The sequence below is a fragment of the Strongylocentrotus purpuratus genome, unplaced genomic scaffold (assembly GCF_000002235.5).
Source record: "Strongylocentrotus purpuratus isolate Spur 01 unplaced genomic scaffold, Spur_5.0 spur5_scaffold_1, whole genome shotgun sequence".
Lineage (NCBI taxonomy): Eukaryota > Metazoa > Echinodermata > Echinoidea > Camarodonta > Strongylocentrotidae > Strongylocentrotus > Strongylocentrotus purpuratus.
In genome coordinates this window covers 25400494-25422910 of record NW_022145594.1, presented here as the reverse complement: position 1 = coordinate 25422910, position 22417 = coordinate 25400494, and the positions used below count along the sequence as shown (strand labels likewise).

Below are 22417 nucleotides of genomic sequence, written 5' to 3'. Positions count from 1 at the left end.
TAATTATTTGATTATAAACATGGATGAGTTAATAGAAATATATTGAATTAAAATTTAATGATCAGCTAGAAATGAAAGAAACGTATGGAGCAAAGTAAGTATACTGCAAGTATAATTGTACATCTGTATGTACATGTATGCATATAGTTGGCTATCTTTGTATCTTCATGACCACTTTAGTTTTACCCATATATTCATCCTGGGTCATTCCACTGCTTCCATGCTTTCTCTCTTCCATGGTCATTCAGTTGTCATTTCTCTCCCTCTCACTGTCTCCCATAGAGAGTCTTCCGGATTAATGGATGATCACTGACACCACGGAACATACACGCTAGATGGGATGACAAGTACTGCCATGGTTGCTGCCATTTTTTAAATCTCGCACTCACACATGATTTGTAAACCTGTTTTTTAGTTTGACTTCATACATCGGGGTGGGGAGGGGGAGGGGGTGTCACATTGAGCACCATACATCATCCGCGTACATCACTTTTTGAAATGTTCCCTAAATGAGGGTCGAATCCTAGAGTAGTTTTGATCCTATACTGTACATGTTAAAGATGTTCATGCATGGGTATATAGTTGTTCGTGAAGTAGGCAACTTGGCGATCACTACATAACACTGAGCCAACGGATATTACGCTCCTGTGCATATGTCCCTGTGCTGCCCTCTATAAACCCACGCATGAGCAACTTTTAGTGGTTTACTCAACAAGACGTTTTATAGTTCCCTGGGAGTGTATTTAAATTGCAATATCTCTGTGTAGAAGAAATGTTTAAAGCTCATAGTTTTACAACAATATAGCAACATAGAAATGTGTACTACATGTAATATGTCACGCTGCAATAAATCCGTTCTAAATGTTATTCTATTCTTATTTTTAGTTCAGGTTAGGGATTTTATTGGACCAATGGGATATAAATGTAAGCAGGGCTACATTACCTGCCAACGTATGTTCCGATTTAATCAGAATATTCAGATTTTTCAAAATTTTGAATGACCAAATATTTTTTATTTATTTCTTTATTTATGGCTTGTTTTATGGTTACCACGTGCCACGATTTGAGGGTTTGTATATGTACACCTATCGACCTATTGAGCCCTAGCTGTCCACACATCTGTAATAGTCAGTTAATAGTAAAAATAATATGTACTAATAACTGTCAAAGTTTGGTTAACCAGAGCCCATATCATTTTGTTTTGCCCGAAATGCTTCAGCTTCAGGCCGCAGAGCCCCACTAAGGGTACAGATTTCTTATGGGCGAGCCAAAAGTAGGGTTGTGCTATATTAATATTTTGACTGTTTACAATAATTTGATATTGCAATTATATACAGTTTTATCATTTTTTGAATTGGTTTGTGCAATGTGACTAATGAAGCCAGCTTTTACCAGAGGCACTGTTTTGATTTTTATTGTTCTAATCTAAATATTTAGTAATACACCCTTTACTAATACTAATACAATATTTATAAAGCGCATGATAAACAAAAGTTTCTCTATGCGCTATATTATTACAGGTGTAAAAAAAGAAAAGAGGGAAGACCCAGTCCTACTAATACTTTACAATGTTTGATGTTGTGTAAATGGTCTTTCTCATTTGACATGTTATTTATTCCAAATTTACCTTGTCATGTTATAGAGAATGAAAATGCATTTTAAATTGTACCCATGGGAATAAATTTATTAAATTTCAAACAGGGCAAGGGCTGTTATAGTAGCCCTCCAGACAATATGTCAATATTGAGCAATGTGAGTTCATGGCTGTGCGGTGCAGCAAATTCTCTTTATAAACGTATATTGCTTCATGTCATTTTCTTTATCATTTTACAAATTTCTTTTTTACCATTGTAACATGTGAAAGATTTTTAAAAGTGAATATTGCTCTTTTTTTAAGAGCAAGTCTGTGGTATTTGGTCATTGTCTTGCCCCATACATTACCAAGTGGCATGTATAGCGTTTACACACACAGTTCTCATAGGTTTTACACCTGTCAGTGTTGTGCTGTTTGCCATCATTAGAATTTACTTTTCGAGATGGAATCTAAATTATTTCCTACCCCTCATTTGGTTAATATTTCACTTTAAGAGGGAAAAATAGTACAACAGCTTCAGATTGCTTGTATCTTCCTATTTTTCATCTAAAACCAAAGAAATCTGACGAAGTCTTTTTAGGGCTTACCAATTAAAACTAAACATGAGCTTTTACATACAATTCATGAGATACAGCAGCACGTATACTAACACTTTTGATATTATTGGTAATGTATGGGACAAAATAGCCTGGACTTGTTCTTTATCCAAAATGTGGCGTATATAAATGATGTGTATGTTATTGTAACCTTGATTTTGATGGATATATTATGAGAAAAAGAGAACTATTGCAAGAATGACTAATTATTTTGCTACTCAACTGTAAATAGTACTTATTATTGAGCAAATAAAACTGAAGTTGAATTATATTAAAAGTCTCAGTTGTTCAAGTGTACATCCATGCCTAATTCTGTTTTCTGTTCTTTGAAAACTGATGTATGGTAGCGAAGCATGGACTTTAGCCTCTCTCTGATACTAAAAAGTGTTTGGAAAGTTGTGAAATGTGGTTTTTAAGAAGAATGATGAAAATCCCCTGGACTGACAAAGTTAGTAATGAGGAAGTTCTTACACGAGCTGGAGTGCAAAGGAAAATGATACGTGAGATGTTGATTAGGCAGTTGAAGTTCATTGGTCACATTACAGTAAAGAAGGTCTAGAGAATCTTGCTTTGGCAGGGAAAATTGTGGGAAGAAGGAGGATACTTTGGATGGACAGTCTGCAGAAATTGTTGGAAGAGAGAGGAGTGAAAGAACTGGGAGTGGTACTAATACAGAAGGCTAGGAGCCGAGGGTTGTGGAACAGTATGATCGCCAAAGTCAAACGATATGGCACTTGGAGAGAGAGAGTTCTTTGAAAAATGCTATGTGAGAGAATTATTTAGATTAATGGTATAAATTAATGTATGCCCAAATAAACCTATGGAAAATTAGTGACCCCACCCCCTTCTTTCTCTCTTTCTATCTCTGTCTTATATTCTATCTCTAATGTTTTCACCTTTCTTAAAGTTATCTCTTTCTCTCTCTCTCTCTGTCTCTCTCTCTATTTCTCTCCTCTCAAGCTTTCTCTCTTTCCGATTTTCTCTCTCTCTCGATCTCGATCTCTATGCCTCTCCCTCTCATTTCGTTCATGTTCATGTACCAAAAGCTGTAGCTCTATAATATTGATCATCAAACTTAGAAACACTGTTTACTTTTATTTTCGGGGGGTAAAATAACCATTTCTGGTCTTCTTTATTTCCTCATGATAATATAATAATTTTCACATTTTCAGCATTTGCCTCGATTTCTGGAGGGATATACATGGTTTTCTATAATCTGTAAACGATAATTCAATACGTAAAACAAAATATAAATAAGTCTCTGTTTTGTTCTGTTACGGCCCTCCATCCTAGAACGGGTCCTGGATGCTGGAGGGCTGGCCTGTCCCTTGCCTCTATTACCGTCATCTGACGAAGAATTTGCCATCCTGAATAATGCGAGCGGTTTCTATTTGGCTTGTAGTTTAGAGGCCCTGACGTGGCTCCGTTTTCCCAAAGTATATGAGTGTGGAGATGAGAGGTGTTTTGGATAGCTGGACGTGTATTCTCTATGAGAGGATTATATTACATCAGTCTATGGAGACTCAACTAATTACACGTTATGAAACGATGGATTGTTTAACTGTATACTTTATTAATACAAACATAAGTCAACTTCTCCAACACGTTATCATAGTTAACACCGACACCAATTATCTGTATTAATCTCAACAAGTAGTAAACGCAGGGATTGCCTTTTGTAGGAACTCTATTTCTCGCTTCCAGTCCTTTTCCTTACTTTAGCTCAGCTGGAGCGAAGCGGAGAGTTCGCTATCTGACCAAGACGAGAGCCAGCGTCGAAGTGACGAAATATTAGCTGGTTACTGCAATTTATAGCATCTGAGACGCTCTGAGAGCTGCTTTACGCATGGTGCGTCCGTAATCGCGCTCTGAGCCCTTACGCCCCAAAAGCTTACTGCCCTCTACGTTTTCTGCAAGATAACTACCTGTAACGGGTACTTGGATTTCGATGGGGCTGGTCCGTTACAGTTCTTTTATTTTTTAATTCTTTTCCAACAAAGCTTTTGTAAATAGTGGAAAGTGCATTATAGGCCTATGCAAAATAATATCAACATCTTCTTTGAATTAAAATCAATACCAAACAATAGATGACGTGGTTTGAAAATTAAAATTAGACACAAAATATTTCTTTATATTCTTTTCTACTTCGATCTTTCCAAAACTTAATGACTTCGTTACAAGAAAAGAACATATGCATACAATCACCTGGTTCATTACAATAATAACATTGCTCAGGGGCATTTACTTTCCATATTTTAAACTAATTATTTGGTATTGCCAAAATATTGTACATGAACTTGAAAGTAAAATTGATCAGTAAACTGTCTTTTATACCTTTTAGTTTAAAGGGAACCAAAACCTTCATACTATTACTTTTATTGTAAAGTTTAAGATATTTGAAAAATATCAGTGAAAATTTGAATAAAATATCGGGCAAGGAATAAGGAAATTAGAGCTTTTTGAAATGACTAGTCACTAGAGTGCGGTATTCAATTTGATGACATGCATCTGTGGACAACTCTCCATGCCTTTTGTACATCAAATTTCATGTTTTTCCTTCTTTCTTGTGATTGAGATAATCTACTCCCCTGAAAGCAAGATATGGAATGCAAAATGATATATTCTACTTCACTTGTTATCAAGTCGCATCAAGAACACAAATAAATACGAAGAAAACGAAAAAATTGTGAAATTTTATGTACAAAAGGCATGGAGAGTTGTCCACAGATGATGTCATCAAATTGAATACCGCCCTCTAGTGACTAGTCATCTCAAAAAGCTCTAAAAAAAGAAAATACAATTCAAAATGGCAACATGTCCTAAATGATATACGTCCATGCATCTAGGCGTTGTGGCGTGCGCCTGTAATCCAGCTAAAAAGTGGAAGTTACAAACTGATTCAGCCGAGGACGCAGGTTCGAAACTGAGTCACGTCTTTCGGATGGTGACGTTTAAAGGTCGGTCCCAGACGTAAATAGTCATATCTGATTGATACACGTCTGTAAAAACCCAATACACACACACACACACACTCTAACTTCCTTATTCCTTGCCCGATTTTGTTCAAATTTTCACTGATTTTATTCAAATCTTTTAAACTTTACAATAAAAGTAACTTAGTATGAAGGTTGGGTTCCCTTTAAATATACAATAATCTGATCATGCAGGGGGGTGTTTCACAAAGATTCTAGGTTGAACTTATCTCTAAGTTGGACTTAAAAATTATGGAAAGCCGTTAGCATCTCATTTTGTAAAAGTTGTTTTGAAAGGCATAAAATGTTGATTCAAATCATTCATATTTTCTTTCATCAAGGAGATTTCATGTTCTGGATTTGGAATTTATAAAAAAAAGTATAAAATACTTGAATTTCTGCTTTTGAATATATTTCATTTTAAGACTCCAATGGCTGTCCATAATTTTTAAGTCCAACTTAGATCTAAGTTCTACTTAGGATCTTTGTGAAACACCCCCCCCCCCCCCCCTGGTGTATACATTCAATATTATTTTCTCCACCTCTATTCAAATCTGATTTTCCTTTTTTAAAGAATAATAACAGATTATACTAGTTCCAAAACTGTTTTTTAAATAATATCAAATGTGAATGGAAACACAAATTCCAAAGCGCATGCTTTAATTTACAATGAACAAACAAATGACATGTTCAACAATAATGTCCTATTTGCTACTCATTGTGTGATCCTAGCTAGCCCTTTTATCTATCTCTTCGTACAATGAGGTTTATGGCTATAGGCTACGAATTTGTTCTCCTTTTCGATTGTACGATTTATAAAGACACTGTTGGTGGCTCAATGGAAAAAATCTAGAAGAAGATCGAAGAAATCTATTTGTTGACAAGTATTTGTTTTACTTATCAAATAAAGACAGCCACTATATCCAACTTAACAATTATTGAACCATATATTTTGAGCAACTTCACTGGAAACCATGTCAAGGTCCTTTTATCAAAAGAGCATATGTAGAACTGATTTTAAAGTTGAGCAACTGAGTAAAAGAATGTTAATCGAACCTTTCTGGTGTTATTCAAGGCCCAATATCACACAATTATTAATAAGAAACACAAATCTGTTACAGATGAAGAACTGTGTATTAGAAAGTATGCCTATATACATGCAAGATGGAAAGGTTATTTAAAAATATACACTGATGGATCTAAACTATAGAGGACAAACGCGCTGGATCTGCTTTTTATATACCAGAATTGGGCATAACAATAAGTTATGTTTTCATTCAAACATAATATAGTTGCATATGACCCTGGAGTGGCTGGCTTGAAGATTGTAAGAATATCAGTTGTTTTTTAACAGATTCATTAATTGTCAGCAGTTCAAAATACATACCCTTAATGTTGCATGATATTTGGTACAAAATTTCTAAAAATAGATAAATAATTGGATCATCCCATTGCGGTGTTCGAGGAAACGAAATAGCAGACAATCTCGCCAAAAAAGGAGCGCTGAAAGAATACATAAAAAATTAGAACTGGACATTATACATAAAGGAAAAGTTGACAAACCACATGATCTTCATTTTTTAAAGAAATCTGGCAATTTGGGAGTCCTCATTAAAATGGAAGACAATTATGGCGAATTTAGCCAAATGTCTGCACACAAAAAAAACGAAAATATTCAAGGAATTAATAGAAAAAGGAGTAATAATACATCAGTTGAGACTAGGGAAATGAAAATTAAATTATTATCAGCACATATCAACATGAATTAGGACTATATTGATTGTAATTAGGTTTCAGCGGAAACTATTTAGGAATGCAAGAAATGATGAAAGAGAAAAAGGGATTGAATGCAAAGACGATTAAGATTTAGTAAAATTATTAGGGAATTTAACCGATTTTAGAGTCCTCTTAGATTATATTAAAGCTATAACAGATTTGACATGTTCCTATAGATAGTGCGTTTTCCTTTGTAAGTATATTATGATTATGATTGAAATGTTTGAATATCATTGAGGATGCATCTTTAAAATGCACGACTATAAAGGTGAAGGGAAATCAAATATAATTAATATTGCACAGTAGCACTTCGCTAAGTCAGGTGAGCCAACTCTTAACTCGAAAACATGAGTCTGGAAAGGCAGACCCCCCACCCCCCCCCCCCCCCCCCCCACACCACCAGTAAAAATGCGCCTTGAGATCAAGTTCGAAAAGATAAAAGCACCAAAGGCTCCAAAGAAGGAACGCAGTGGCGCAGATAATCTGTCAAGATTGAAGAGCGCCATCTAGACCCCAACAACAACTATGGGACTGTTGATTAATTTTGTCGACATGTTGATGACATGTGTTGCGCGATATATCCTAGCTAGAGTACATCGTAGACTGAGCTGAGCTGAGAGCCGATTATGTCCCCATTTTTATCATTATAATCTGTCAGAGCTAGAGTGAAGTACTACAACGGACAAGACACGTACAGCACGTTGATTAATTCCTTTTTCCTTCCCCGGCCGGCCGGCAGTGCAGCGACAAGGCTCCCCGCTCACTTGTGATCAGTCTCCAGTCTGTGGGATCGATGCTGCCCGTAGCTCCGGGGCGGGCGGGCCTAGGCTCGCGGCTACGAGCTACCCACTAGTAGAAACTAGAACCTGAGCTGAGAACCGTACTCAAGTCAGGGCACATCTCTCTCGCAGCTCTGCTCTGCACTGGCTGTGGTAAAGTTGCTGCCCTGGTGAGTTTACTTTTAAACGTTATCGGAAGTGTTTTTCTGCAAGTCTGAAGAAGAATTGAGTTATAACTTAGAGTAGAGTGTTTCTGGGGGCCATAACCCATGAATTGTGTGAATTAGGTCCACAAACTTCGGCCGGTTTCAAGAAACTGACCCCATCTTGGGGGGGGGGGGGGGGGGGAGACAGCTGGAAAAAATTGAACAAAAAAGACTGGCCCCACACCCCTGGGGACATTTTTTTTTTTACTAAAAGATGTCAATGTTGGAAGGGGAGGGGGGCAGTGGCGGATCCAGGGGTGGGGGACCCTGGCCCCCACCCCTGGGGAAAAAATCATGTATAATCCTGTGATTTTTTAAGCTTTTTTTTTGGGGGGGGGGTGAAAATTTTCAAATTTTCGAGGGCAAAAAAAAAAAAAATGTGCTCACTACCCCCCCCCCCCCCCAAGCCCCACTGAGCGACTTTTCAGCCAGCGCAATTTTCAAATTTTCGGGAGCAAAAAAAAGAGTGCACACAACCCCCCCCCCCCCCCCCCCCCCCCCCCCCCCACTGTATTGGAAGCATATGCGATCCTACAATATTCAGTGATCGTTGTCACGGTTGAAATCGAGTCTAAAGATATGAAATGGTAAATAATAAACTCTTTATGTTGTATAGCGCCCTCTCAAGGTCAAGATATTAATTAAGCTAAAAAACAACGTTTCTTGACTAAATGGACCGATTTGCTATTCCTGATTGGAAATTATATATCACAACTACATATTCTGAGATTTTCATGGTCGCAGCTACCATCGTACGACCGTAGGCGCTATATGATATTTATCAAAATTTACTGGGAGCACAGGTAAATTTTCATATTCAATTTTTCTCGAAAGATAAAGTGTTTTAGGGGCTAAAATTTCTAGTGCTTATAATACATCCACAGAGGCATCCAAATATATCAAAATTGTAGAGAATTACTATCCACCCAATTTTCAAAGTTTCCCAAAACTTTGTAATACCTTAGAGGTGCCAAAACATGGGTTGGTCGGTTTGAATTTCTTTTTGATGACTTTTTTTTTCTCCCTCTTTGGGCTGATATTTCTAAGTTTTGAATGCTTTAAACTTTTTTAAATGCAGACCGTAGATTTCAAGATTTTTTGGTCGGTCGCAAAGGGCAATACAACATCTTTTTTTAAAGCCTGAGGGTGGACCGGAACTTTTCCTTTAAATCCTTTGTACCTCATGTCATTTGTAATTTGGTCTCGTTGACACAGGCTAACCACGATCTCTATTGGTCTTCCTGAAGAAGGACAGATGTGAGCAAAACGACATGTCTAGCATGGATGTAAGTATTGAGCAACTTTTCATTTTATATTTCCACAAAGATTCACATTTACCTTGAGAATAATCACTTGATTAACAGATGTGTTGTGGTCGAGTGGGTAAGTCTCCGGACTGTGAACCACAAGGTATGGGTTCAAATTCATGCCACAACACTAAAGTCCTTTTGCAAGATGTTAATCTGCATTTGACACACTCCACCCAGGTGAGGTGAATATTAAATGAGTACCTGGTACCCGGTACTAAGATTATTCCTTGAAATGCACCGTGTGCTGCATGATAATGGCTACTGAGCTACATGTATATTAGCCGGAATGATAATTCCAAAGCTCTTTCGAAGTGCATTGGGAAGTTGTATCATATATATATATATATACAGGGCAAAAAATTATGGACTAGATACAAGCAAGATCCTTATAATTATTTCATTTCATTTCATTTCTTGCAGATTGAAGTAACCATGGCTACCGACGAAGGCTCAAATTATACTCTTCTTATGAACTCTGATCTTGCATCTGAAGAATGGGAGCTGTATGAAGCATGTGGACTATCAGAAACAACGCAACTTCCTATTGAGTCCTGTGCTGTCATTGAGGATCCCTTGGACTGCATCCCGTCAATAACTAACCCCAATTCTGAAACTCAGGTCGTAGACGCAATAGGGCTTGACCATGTCTATCAAAGAAACAGCAGCGATGCCGCCCCAACCGTGACTGAATGTCAACCAGGACTGGAAAGTCCTACATGTCTTTCCTTACCGGAGCTGCCGAAAGTAAGTAATCCAAAACCTGCTCTAGATGACCCTATCAACAGACCTGTGGGCAGTATGTCCTCAACAAAGTCCTCAAGCTTCTTGCTCGATCACACATATTCAGCACAACCTTCACAGAAACCACCTTCAAAGCAACAACCTTCAAAGAAACTTCCCACGTGCGAGTTGTGTAGGCCTAGGACTTTTTTTTCAAATCGCCTTGTACTTACGGAACATTACAAATGGCATCTTTTTGAAGATGCCAATGTTGGTGTCCAAAAGCCATCTATCCGGGGCATGAAGCAGACTAGCGAGGTTGATTCTCAGCTACATACCATGGCGAATGTTCCTAAAGAAACCTGCATTAGTCGTCCAGTGAAGCCATCTACCCTGTGCATGCAGAAGGTACGGAAAGCTACTCAAGATACAGATGGAATCTTGCAGAGTAGCAAGAAAAGCGTTTTTGATCAGTTGCAGCAGTCCCAATCTACAGAGAACATCAAGCAGACTGGCGAGAAGACTGATTCTCAGCTTCTTACCACGGCAAATGTATTTGATGAAACCACATGCCTACTAAAGCAACTAACAGAGAGCATTGGGAAGACTACCGAGGGTACTTCTCAGTCACTTCTTTTATGTGATCTGTTAGGGCCGGATAAAAAGCATCCCGTTACATGCGTTTATCACACTTCTATAAACAAGACAGGTCTTAGAGATGATGACGAAACTCACATGCTTGGAAATATTTTCCGTTGCATTTGGTGCAAGAAATTTTTCAGCCAGTTTGAGAGCTTTAAACAGCACAAGTGCAAGAAGAAATCTGGCAAGGCCAACCCTTGTGCACTGATAAATACATATTTGTGTGAGTTTTGTGGAGTTTCTTTTGCACGGCATGGCAACTTCATGAAGCACATAGTCCTGCATAATAATGTGCAAGCCGGTAATGAGTTAAAACAGACACAATCTATAGTGAACATTAAGCAGACTAGCAAGAACACTGATTCTCTGCCACATGCCATAGAGAGTGTGCTTCGGGACCCCGATGTTAGTCCTCAGAAGCAATCCGCCCTGTCTCTACTGAAGCAGTCAAAAGAGATCATTAAGCAGACTAGCATGAGGAGTGATCCTCGACCACATGCCATAGAGAGTGTGCTTCAAGAACCCAATGTTAGTCCTCCAGTGAAGCCATCTATCCTGTGCCTGCAGAAGGTAAGGAGAGCTGCTCAGAAGCAATCCTTCCTGTCTCTGCTTCAGCAGTCAAAAGAGATCATTAAGCGGACTAGCATGAGGAGTGATCCTCGACCACATGCCATAGAGAGTGTGCCTCAAGAACCCGATGTTAGTCCTTCAGTGAAGCCATCTATCCTGTGCCTGCAGAAGGTAAGGAGAGCTGCTCAAGACACAGATGGAATCTTGCAGATTAGCCAGAAAAACGTTTTTGATCAGTTGCAGCAGACCCAATCTATAGTGAACATCAAGCAGACTAGCAAGAACAATAATGTGCAAGCCGGTAATGAGTTACATCAGACACAATCTATAGTGAACATTAAGCAGACTAGCAAGAACACTGATTCTCTGCCACATGCCATAGAGAGTGTGCTTCAGGAACCCGATGTTAGTCCTCAGAAGCAATCCGCCCCGTCTCTACTGAAGCAGTCAAAAGAGATCATTAAGCAGACTAGCATGAGGAGTGATCCTCGACCACATGCCATAGAGAGTGTGCTTCAAGAACCTGATGTTAGTCCTCAGAAGCAATCCGCCCTGTCTCTACTGAAGCAATCAAAAGAGATCATTAGGCAGACTAGCTTGAGGAGTGATTCTCGACCACATGCCATAGAGAGTGTACTTCAAGAAATGCAACTCGACAGATGTAGCCCTGTACTGGATTCCGCAGCCACATCTGATGCTATTCCTAAGACCAGTAATTCCTGCAGAAGAATAACACCCTTTCAGTGTTTAACATGCAGTAAAGCTTTTGCATTTGAGAGTCAGCTCCTGCAGCACAAAAAGTTGCACCGTCGTCATAGATATTTGTGTGAATATTGTGGGTTATTTATTAAACTTTCTAACAACTACACCAAGCAGTTGGCCTTGCATAGGTGTATGAAACTCGACAGATGTAGCCCTGTACTGGATTCCGCAGCCACATCTGATGCTAATCCTGAGACCAGTAGTTCCTGTAACAGAACAACCCCCTTTCAGTGTTCAACATGCAGTAAAGCTTTTGCATTTGGGAGTCAACTCCTGAGGCACGAAAATTTGCACCGTCTTGAAAGTCGGCGTCCTGTTCCAAAGCGAGAACGATCAGATTCGGAGAGCGGTGATGAGAGTTTTGGAAAGGTAGAGAGTGGAAAGAAAGACAGCGGAGGAGAGGAAAGATTTGGATGGAAGTTCAGGATAAAAGAACCTGATGGTGAAACAGGCAGTGGTACTAGGAAAAGAGGAACTTGTGGGAAAGGAAATCAACAAGAGGGTCCCAAATCAGCCCCTAGGTGGGGCGGGAAGGCTCGTTCAAAGGGACTAAAGGTCAAGCACTTTTTTTGTAGAGCTTGTGATAAAGGGTTCTATCATCCATGGCAGCTGAGGAAACATAAGGCTTTACATACAGAGTTAAGCTGTAATAAGTGCAATGGGTTGGTGTTCTCATCGAGTTCAAAATTAAATAATCATTTGTTTATCGGTAAACATAATGATCAGGTACAGTCTGCAAGACAAGAGAAGCATGGTTCCGAGGCATCATCACCTCAAGGGAACACTGAACCTTCAACACCTCTGGAGTCTTTACAAAGTGGACATCCTAAAGGAAGAATGATTTCCTCAGTGGCCACTGGGCTGAAGTCTGTCCAGAGTGGGAAATCTAGAACAAGCTCAATGTCCAAAAAAGTTGACCTTGCCTCAAGTGGACAATCAAAAGGAAGAACAAAGACACTGTCGGACAAAAAAATGAAGTCTGTTCAAAATGGGTATCGTAATGGAAGCAACAAGTCCTCTAAAGACAAGAAAATTAAGTCTGTACAACATGGACATTCAGCAACAAAAAAAGAATTCTCCTCAAGGACCAAATATTCAGAGTGCTCACAAAGTGGGCAACCAAATGTTAGTACTGCAGAACCTATGGTTAGCGCTGTAGGAACAAAACCTATTCATTGTAATCAATGTGGTAAAGGGTTCTTGCAACTCTGCAAACTGAATTTTCACAAGCTGAAATGTAGGGAGTTCAACTGCGACAAGTGCGATGGCTTAACCTTTTCATCCAATGCAGAATTGAAGAGCCATGTGCTTGGACACACGAACAAATTCAAATGTCCCAAGTGTGGTGCCCAGTTTGCCTCTCAGAGGCTTTTGACAAATCACACTGCAAGACATTCTGATCTGGTCCCAAACATATGTGATGTATGCGAGCTTGCCTTTAACTCCTTGAAAGCCTTAAAGATGCACAAAATTATGTACCATTTTTGACAACTTCGAGATGAAAGTGCAACTTGAAAGACAGAAAGGTGCACAGAATTCCAAAGGAAAGAGATAGCATGTAAACAATTAGAAATAAAGAAGAAAGAGCAATAGAAAGAGATCTTTTAAGAGGTAACAACCAAGATGTCCGTCTAACTCACAAAGTGGCACCCACAACCTCTTTCTGTGTTTAAGGTTGGAGGTAATGGTTTTACAGGGCGTCTCAGAGAAAAAAAGGTTTCAAAGTTTACAGGTTTAGAAAAGTCTCCCCACATAATTATGGATAGTTATGGTCCCTTCTGTCAAATGACATCAATAATAAAGAGAGCCTAATCTATCCAGAGCTTTTGATAATTTCCTGAAAAGGTTTTGAAATGTATGTTATGATATACTTGTTCCATTTGTAAACTTTGCTGAGACACACTGTATAAACATTTGGGACCTCTCTAAGTTTGTTCAGTGAAAGAATGTATTTCTTGGTAACGCGGACGTGTTATTGGATTCTTTCCAGACGAGGGAATTAAAGAAATCATACACTTTTAAAAACTCAAAATATTTTTAGGTCTGACTATGATTAAAGATAATTTATATCTTGCACATGTACGACACTTTCTCCTGCCTCAATTGCTCCACACTAATTTCCTACATACTAAGTTAATTCCTAACTTCAACTTTTGACCCAATACCCTAACCCTATACCCTTAACCAAACCTGAAACCCAAATTCTACCCTAACACTAATCTACTTCTTTTGACAATCCATAGCTCGGATCTGTTTTTTCAAGAGCAAATGTTGGAACACCTATCGATAAACCTTCATCCACATAATATATCTACTGATAAATGACATGGGCACTGTTTCATTAAAAAACTTGGTATCGGCAACAAGTTGCAATAATTGCGATGAGGTACTGAAATCATTGCATTCCATTGGCTGTGAGCAATTAATTAGAGAAAGGCAATAGATAACACTGATAGGAAGTTTAATGAAACGGTGCCCTAGTACTTTATTGATTTATGTATTTAAAAAGGTCTATCCTTGGGCTAATGCATTTTGACCCAAAAAATTATGGAGAGATTTGACAGTTTTTTCATAATATGAAGATGATCGCTATCTAACAAAAATAAATTTGTAACTTTGTCACAAATTATTGATGTCAATTCCTCACTTCTTTCCAAAAGTTCTGTATAAATGTTGGTACTTCACAGATTCACAGTGAGTTCTTCCCCAGCAAATCTTAAAGTAAAATACATGTACATTATCTACTGGAATGTATATGCATGTACTATTGAGCAAATTAATAAACCTTATACAAATCAATAAGATGCAAATGATCATGAATTTATTTTACAGAGAGAGAGAGAGAGAGAGATGGGGGCAAAAATGACTGTCATATTTTACCAAGAGAAGGAGAGAGTTGGAAAAGAAAATCACATTTGTTTTACCAACAGAGAAAAGGGTTGGAGCAGGAAGATCAAATGACAGAAAGAGAGTGAGCTGAGATAAAGCTAGTAGTGTCGCTTCATACTCTGAAAGTCTTACCCCCTCCCCAATCACGTACTACTCATGTAGCAGGGAGCAGGGGCAGATCTGGGGGGGGGGGGTTTAACTACCCCCCCCCCCCCCCCACTTGGGCGGCCAAGTGAAAAAAGGAAAACGGCGCAATGTTTGGGAAATCCTGGATCCACCACTGGGTCAAACCCCCCCCCCCCCCCCCCCCCCCTGGTCAAAAATCTATAGATCCGCGCCCCTGGAGAGTAATAGAAAATAGAGGCGCCTGCAGATGGGAATAAGAAATAGACTCGGGGGAGGGGAGGGAGAAACGGTAGAGTGGACGGTTCCCGAGACTGATAGTATATACATTTTTATGTCGAAATGCAATAACTCAATTATTAAAAGCAATTATACAAAATCTAAAAATAAATTTTCTTTATCTGAATTATTGGGCAAATGGCGCGCCATAGCGTGCTTGTCGTCGTGCGTGACGCGTACGTAGATTGATCGAGGGCGCCACCTACATTATGAGAAAGGAGGTGCAAAGTCGGCAGAAGTCTTGCTAGAATTACCGGAAACTCGAGTAAAATTTCATAAACGAAACTGGTAAATTTGATTTCATTGTTATTTTTCATCAATATTGAGTTGTTAATATGTATGATAACAGTTTAGTACGGTAGCTGCAGCAGGTTTTACAAAATATTACGTGAATGTACTGCAGTAGCTAGGCTCGATCACACATAGCTGCATTACTATCCTCGCTGTGTATTAAAAGCTGTGCTATTGATTCTCAACATTTCAAACACCACTGTACAAAACTGAACTGATTTCACTCAAAATTGGTACTTTAGTGACAATTGATGACACCTAAATAGCAGTAAAATACAAATTTTTCAACTTTCTGATGTTAGAAAGAATAATTAAAAAATTTAAATTGTGAGTCTAATGTCAAGCTTACCGATCAGCCAGATCGGCATGATTATGTGCATTTGTGTGTTGTGAGTCTATTGACTATTCATGTACCGAATGCTGCCTATTATTACACGTAGTGCAGTGCTAGAGGTCAATACGCATTATCATTGGCTCTATGCTTTGCTGGAGTACATGTATCTAGTGTCAAATTTGCCGATCAGCCACATCGGTTCTATTGTGTGTGTGGTGCCTCTACATGTAGCTCTCATGAAGTATGCAGTGCTAGAGGTCAATAAAAATATAATATTATTAGCATCGACTCTATGCTTTGCTGGAGTGTGTGTTTAACAGGCACTCCAGTCATTGCTAACGCGTATTGACCTCTAGCGTTGTATACTTGCTGAGAGGCAGCAATTCACCCTATCGGCAAGTACATGTATAACAGACTCACGATATAAATATTCTTTCTAACATCGGCAAGTTGAAAATATTGTATTTTACTGGTATTTAGACTAGACTAGTCGTCATCAATTGTCACCAAAGTACCGATTTTAAGTGAAATCGGTTGAGTTTTGTACAGTGGAATTTGAAATGTTGAGAATCAATAGAACAGTTGTTCAGATGAGAGATAGTGGTGCTAAGGTAGTGACTTCAATGCTAGATGTACAATTAAAGATAATCTGAAAATTTGAGCGAAAACAGCAGGCGCGGATCTACGGGGGGGGGGGGGGGGGGGGGGTTTAGGCAGTTTAAACCCCCCCCCCAAAAAAAAAAAAAGAAAGAACGCACGCTGGAGAGAAACCCTTTCAAGTGCAAATATTGTGAGAAGATATTCAACTCATCTGGTAACTTAACCAAACACATGATAACTCAGGATATAACTGTATTAAACTGTTACTTGATTTAAAAAGACGTTATCACGCACTGCTTTTTATGGTCTCCATTGTGTTAATAGATGCCAGGAAAACATCACTTACGGGGTTCAAATAAACACCCCCAAAAAAATCTTTCCATTTTTTAATTTTCCATCCTTTTCCATCTTTTAATAAGATTGAGCGCCGTTTTCCTCTAGATAACGTAAATTCTTTTGTTACCACATATTGTGTACTTTTGCTTACCCATGCAGTATGTGTACCTAAATGAATTCATGTGCATCGCCATCGTCATGATGGCATAGATGATGTATGATCTTGAGGAAGAGCTAAGATAATGGCTGTGATGATTATTCTGATGTAAATAAAAATAATAATGATGATGATAATGATAATTATAATAATGCTACTACCGTAATAATAATGAAAATGATAATCAAAAGAAGAAGAAGTTCTAAGAGGATGGGTAAGAGTTAGGTAAGAGTGAACTTAGTAGTAATGCTAGGAAAAGGAAAAAGTACATTTTTCAAACTTTGTTTATATTTTTTTCTTCATTTGATCCAGGAATCAGTGGAGCACACAAACAAGACCCAAGCAGATATAGTCCAACCAAGGATAATTAAAATCTTAAAGAAAATGGACCCCTTACAACCATCTCAATCCCAAAAGGAATTCCTCTCTGTTGCTGGTTTAATTGGTTGTTCAAACATTGTTGAAATTCAGACAGTGCCTGAGATAGAAGTCCTTGGGAGCAGTAAGAATGTCGGAACTCCTAGCCATGAAAGTAGATTCCAGTGCAGTGCATGCGCAAAGGCTTTTAGGTTCGAGAGTCAACTCCTACGACACAAGAATGCACATCGTGGCGACAGTCGCAGACCCGTCGTAGAGTTGCTACCACCATACATGTATACCTCCTTAATCGATGAGATTTCTGAAAATTCAGAGAGGCCAAGAAAGAAAGCTAAGAAGGAAGGGAGCGATAATGAGAAAACTGTGGGTTGGAGATTCAAAATACTCGGAAGTAGAAGAGACGGGAGAGGAGTAACTGGTGTGAGAGGAAATCATCAAGAGGGTCCCAAATCGGCACCTGGATGGGGCAGGGAGTCTAACAGTTCAACCGAGGATCTGACAGCTGGACATACGGAACGGGACCCAGAAACATCAGCACCGAAGAGAAAGGTCAAGTCAACCTTAAGGGCCGAAGATGTCAATTTGGTTCAAAGTGGGCAACCGAGTAGCGATGTGTCAGCACCTGAGATCAGCGCTGCGAAGGACAGCCACTTTCCTTGTGGTCTCTGCCATGAAAGGTTCTCAAGCAGTGCTAAGCTGAAAAAGCACATGGTCGTACATTTGGGCTTCAGTTGTGATGAATGTGGCGGGTTGGCATTTGCATCCAATGCTGCACTGAGGAGACATTTGCTCGTTCATTCTGATAAGCCAAAGAAGAGTCGAAATGCCAAATCATCAGCAACAAAAAAGAGTACCAAGTCTCCTTCATTCCAGAAGCCAAAGAAAGGTCGAGATGCCAAATCATCAGCAACAAAAAAGAGTACCAAGTCTTATTCATGCCAGAAGCCAAAGAAGGGTCGAGATGCCACATCATCAGCAACAAAAAAGAGTACCAAGTCCCGTTCAAAATCCAAGGATTCAAAATCTCGACAAAAAGGGCAACCGAGCGCTGTAGCTCCTAAACGTGCAATAGGTGCGGGAGTGCAATGGGGTGTTTTTCCGTGTAATCACTGTGATAAGGTGTTTTCACGCCCTAATCAGCTCAAATTTCATATGATCGTACATTCAAACGTCAGCTGTGTATTATGTGATGGGTTGACATTCACATCAAATGAAGAATTTAGAAGGCATTTGATTACACACTCTGGCCAGCGGTGGTCCTTGAAACGAGAAAAGGATGATTCTAAATCATCGACATCTAATGGAAACACAGAGTCCCCCAAAAAGTCAGTCAAAAAGCGTGTTCATTGTAGTGTGTGTAAAAAGTCTTTTGCCCGTCCCTGTTACCTTAGGAAGCACATGGTTGTGAGTGATTGTGCATCCAAGAAGGCTCTGAAGGCTGCCAGACGTAAGAAATACAGTCGTAAATCGTCAGGGGCAGAAGGAAAGCACGATTCCCCCCAAAAGAAAGTCGAAGAGCGTATTTATTGTAGTTTGTGTGATAAAGGGTTCTCTCGTCCACGGCGCCTTTGGAAACATATGGTTGTACATGGCTATGTATCAGATGAGCCTGCAAAGACTCTGAGCGGTATGGAAATGGGCCCTAGGTCAGAAAGCGTTAATTCCCCAACATCTAAAGAACACAAGTCTGTGAAAAGTGGGCAAGCTAAAAGAAGCAACAAGCCCTCAACATCCAACAAACCACTGCCTGTACCAAGTAGACAACCTCAAGGAAGAACTAAGTCCTCAACATCCAAAGAACTGATGCCTGCGCGAAGTTGGCAAGCTAAGAAGAGCAACAAGCCCTCGGGTGCCAAAGGACGAATGCCTGTACGAAGTGGGCAAATCAATATCAGTGCTTCAGGACCTGCGGGAAGGGCCGTTGAGGACAAGCCCTTCCCTTGTCTCATGTGTCATAAGAAGTTCTCAAAGCTATCACAGCTCAGGATCCACAAGGCCTCTGTGCATTCAGACTACAACTGTGACCGATGCGACGGGTTGTCATTCCCTTCCAGAGAGCAGTTGAGTAGCCATTTGCTTACACATGCCATGCAGTTGAAATGCCCCCTGTGCGACGCCATGTATGCCTCTGAAAACAGCTTGTTGGAGCACATTGCAACTCACTCCGATCCCGTCCTAATCATATGTGAGATATGTTCATCTACCTTTCACTCGCTCAAGTCCTTGAAAATGCACCAAATTATGGATCACTCTCAATCGATATTGACAAATAACATTGAAACTCAGGAAAAGGAGAAGAGAGAAGTTGTTAAAAAGAAAAGGAAGAAGCAAAGGAAAAAGGAAAACCGAACTGTACTTGAAAAAATACCAGGTTATTAGGTTCACATCAGGGATTGGGTGAGGCAAAGTCTCACTGCAAGCGTTTCCTTTTTTTTTAAATTTCTTCCCCTTGGGCCTAACAACATGGTCAGGGGTCTTTTACCAGGTCCGCCCTTTAAAGCTCTTTGGAATATGATCGAAGTGATAAACTGCAGCATGATTTTTTCTTTCTTTTCAAAACTTGTCAGTGAATAGTAAATGTGCACAACAAAGAGTCAGAGGTCTGAAGTATATTCACTTAACTCTGTGTTATAAGATACAGAAATGTGAAGTCTTATATTCAATTTAATATGCAATTTATTTTTTAACTGCAGCAGTTTACCATGCTATAATCCATAAAAGCTACCTCTAAAAACTGGAATCTGCTTTCTATGGGCTAACGAATAAAGATTATGAAGAAATTAAAGAATTGAATAAAACTGCTGAAGTGGAACCCAAGTCTGACTTGAGTTTTGCATGTGCCCTTTTTTATGCGCACAGCCGCACACATACTTCATACCTGCCAACATTTGAAAATAAAAATTAGGAATTTTTAGCACGGTATGCCTCCAAAAATAAGAATAAGAATGGCAATACGTGGTAAATCTGTACCAAAAAGCGAATACAAATTTTCTGCTTATTCATCCAGCCATTCAACGAACGCAATACGCTCACTCTCACATCGCGGCAGATGATAAAACAAATATTGAAAAATTGAAATATTCTGAATTTTCAGGTCTTAAAAATCCATTAATTAAAATATTCTGGATTTTTCGTAAGGGTTGGCAGGAATGATACGTGTGTGTTGAGTAGTCTACCATTACTTACAAGTCACTTTTATGTTAGTTTTGAAAGTACATGTATATCAAAAATTGCAAAATCTCTTTACAGATCAAATATTTGAAGCCCATATTTTGAATAAACATGTACATGTAGTGGACATACAAAACAATATTTTCATGGCTATTGGTTTCCTAAACTGAATTTTTGTTTGTAAATATTTTAGTATATATATATTGCTTATGTTCTACTCATATGGACGAGTGCTGTTTACAGTTGAAACCCCAATAATTATAATTTATAAATTAAAGAATCTACCTTTCATTTTGAAAAGAATCGTTGCACAGTATTGATTTGTACAGAGATGATAAGCTTGAGAGATAATAGCGAGTGGGGTGATGCAACGTTTGACAAATTCTCCAGGCTTTTTTTTTGTCACGGATGCAGGGTTAAGGTTGCAGTTGGGTATTGGCTTACTAGGCTTAGGGTTTGAAGTGGGGCATTGCCATAGTGTAGGACATTGATGGAAGAGCAATTGTAGGTTAAGCTTGTTTCATATAATCAGGGAGTACGATGGCATGGAATGAGAACGAGACGGAAGAAGAACGGAAGAACAGAATAGTAGTTTACAAGGGAAAAGACAGAGAAAACGAGTTGCGCGATACCTGAAGGAGAAAGAGAGAGGAAGGTGGAGGATAGATGAATATGAAAGGGAAAAGCGACTGATTAAGATGAAAGTAAAAGAGTGGAAAGTAAGATGGTTTTGAATGATAAGAGATGCAGGGAGATGAAAGAAAGATGAGATAAATGATGAGATGGAGAAAGATAAAAGAAAATCAACATCAAAAGAAAAGAAGATGGAGGGGGATGTGAAGATAGGGAGATGGAGGAAGAAAGACAAAACTATCTACATTTGTACATTTTCAGATCTCTATTGTTTCCAAGTCATTTACATTAACTTTTGATAATGAAAGACACAAGTACTAGGAGTAAATGAGATGAATCGAGACTCGTCTACCTTTTATTATAGCAAAGAGACCATTCATGAAACAAATTATCATTACACAAGACTGTAATATACATGTGGCAGCTTATGAAAGATTACCGAGATCAAAATTTACAGACAGGATTAAATTGAATGTTGCTGTTTTTTTATACGGACATGTGCTACAAAAAAGCCTCAGAATAATTTATGTACACAACTACAATTAAATAATATAATGTCAGATCTACAACTTACTTGATGAATATCTTAATTTTTAATTCATTTAATCTCGGTGCCGGTGTAAACTTGATGATCCAAAGACATGCCATGATTAGTATTTGTTTATGAACTAATTAACAAACTTACAGGTGTACTATTAACTTGTAAAGTTGCTAAAGAAGAGCTACGAGTGTCAAGAAACTCTGGTTTATTATTTGATGAGAATGCAGATATGATTTTTATTTGAGTGTGATGATCATAACAGTTTCAACAATAGTGGAGTCTTAAATAGTGCTCATGTTTTGCACATTGTCACTCCTGGGCCCCGTATTACAAAGGGTTGATATTAATCGCAACTCTTTGTAAGACAGGGCCCATTTACCTTGCCTGGGTGGAGTGTGGCAAATGTGGACCACAACACCTATAAAACACCTTGTAAGACAAGACTCTGATATCACAGTAATTAAGCCCTTGTTCATGTTGATAAACCGAGGATAAATGTAACCTTAACACAAGTGCCTGAAGAAAGTCCAGATATCATCACATAAAACATTTTAACTTAACACTATCATAATTATAATTATTCTTTGTACATAAATACAGATATCTGCTTTGGGCCTCTCGCATAAACTTTACAGCAGGGAATTGAAAACCCCCAGAGAATGTGAAGCTCAAATTGGCATTTGATTCAGATTTCACTGCAATGAAAAGTTACATCTGGGGGCGTTTCACAAAACTTGTCATCAGTGACAAATGACAGT

General features: G+C 38.9%; 3 protein-coding genes across 16 annotated transcripts in view; all 3 read left to right on the top strand.

The window, feature by feature from the left end:
* Positions 1-696, top strand: part of LOC756989 (glucose-6-phosphate exchanger SLC37A2) — a 40167-nt gene extending 39471 nt beyond the window's left edge. For all 14 annotated transcript variants that reach the window (XR_004062664.1, XR_004062662.1, XR_004062665.1 and 11 more), the window contains one exon: positions 283-696. Coding sequence is in view for 4 of the 14 variants with exons in the window: in XM_030977902.1 (XP_030833762.1) it covers positions 283-313 (31 nt within the window). In the remaining 10 variants the exon portion in view is untranslated. The remainder of the gene's footprint in view (positions 1-282) is intronic.
* A 6752-nt stretch (positions 697-7448) lies between these two features.
* Positions 7449-14726, top strand: LOC100893042. The gene is made up of 3 exons (XM_030977891.1): positions 7449-7887; positions 9139-9209; positions 9654-14726. Exons 2-3 carry the CDS (start codon positions 9195-9197, stop codon positions 13413-13415), a joined length of 3777 nt encoding a protein of 1258 aa, XP_030833751.1. The 5' UTR covers positions 7449-7887; positions 9139-9194; the 3' UTR covers positions 13416-14726.
* A 690-nt stretch (positions 14727-15416) lies between these two features.
* On the top strand, positions 15417-20785 carry LOC115921003 (zinc finger protein 91-like). Its single transcript, XM_030977890.1, has 2 exons — positions 15417-15506; positions 17249-20785. The coding sequence occupies exon 2, from the start codon at positions 17321-17323 to the stop codon at positions 19691-19693; it is 2373 nt and encodes a 790-aa protein (XP_030833750.1). The 5' UTR covers positions 15417-15506; positions 17249-17320; the 3' UTR covers positions 19694-20785.
* Positions 20786-22417: the final 1632 nt, after the last annotated feature.

What these genes read in the sequence shown, in the direction of transcription:
- LOC115921003 (XM_030977890.1), top strand. Translation starts at nt 17,321, where the DNA reads ATGGACCCCTTACAACCATCTCAATCCCAAAAGGAATTCCTCTCTGTT.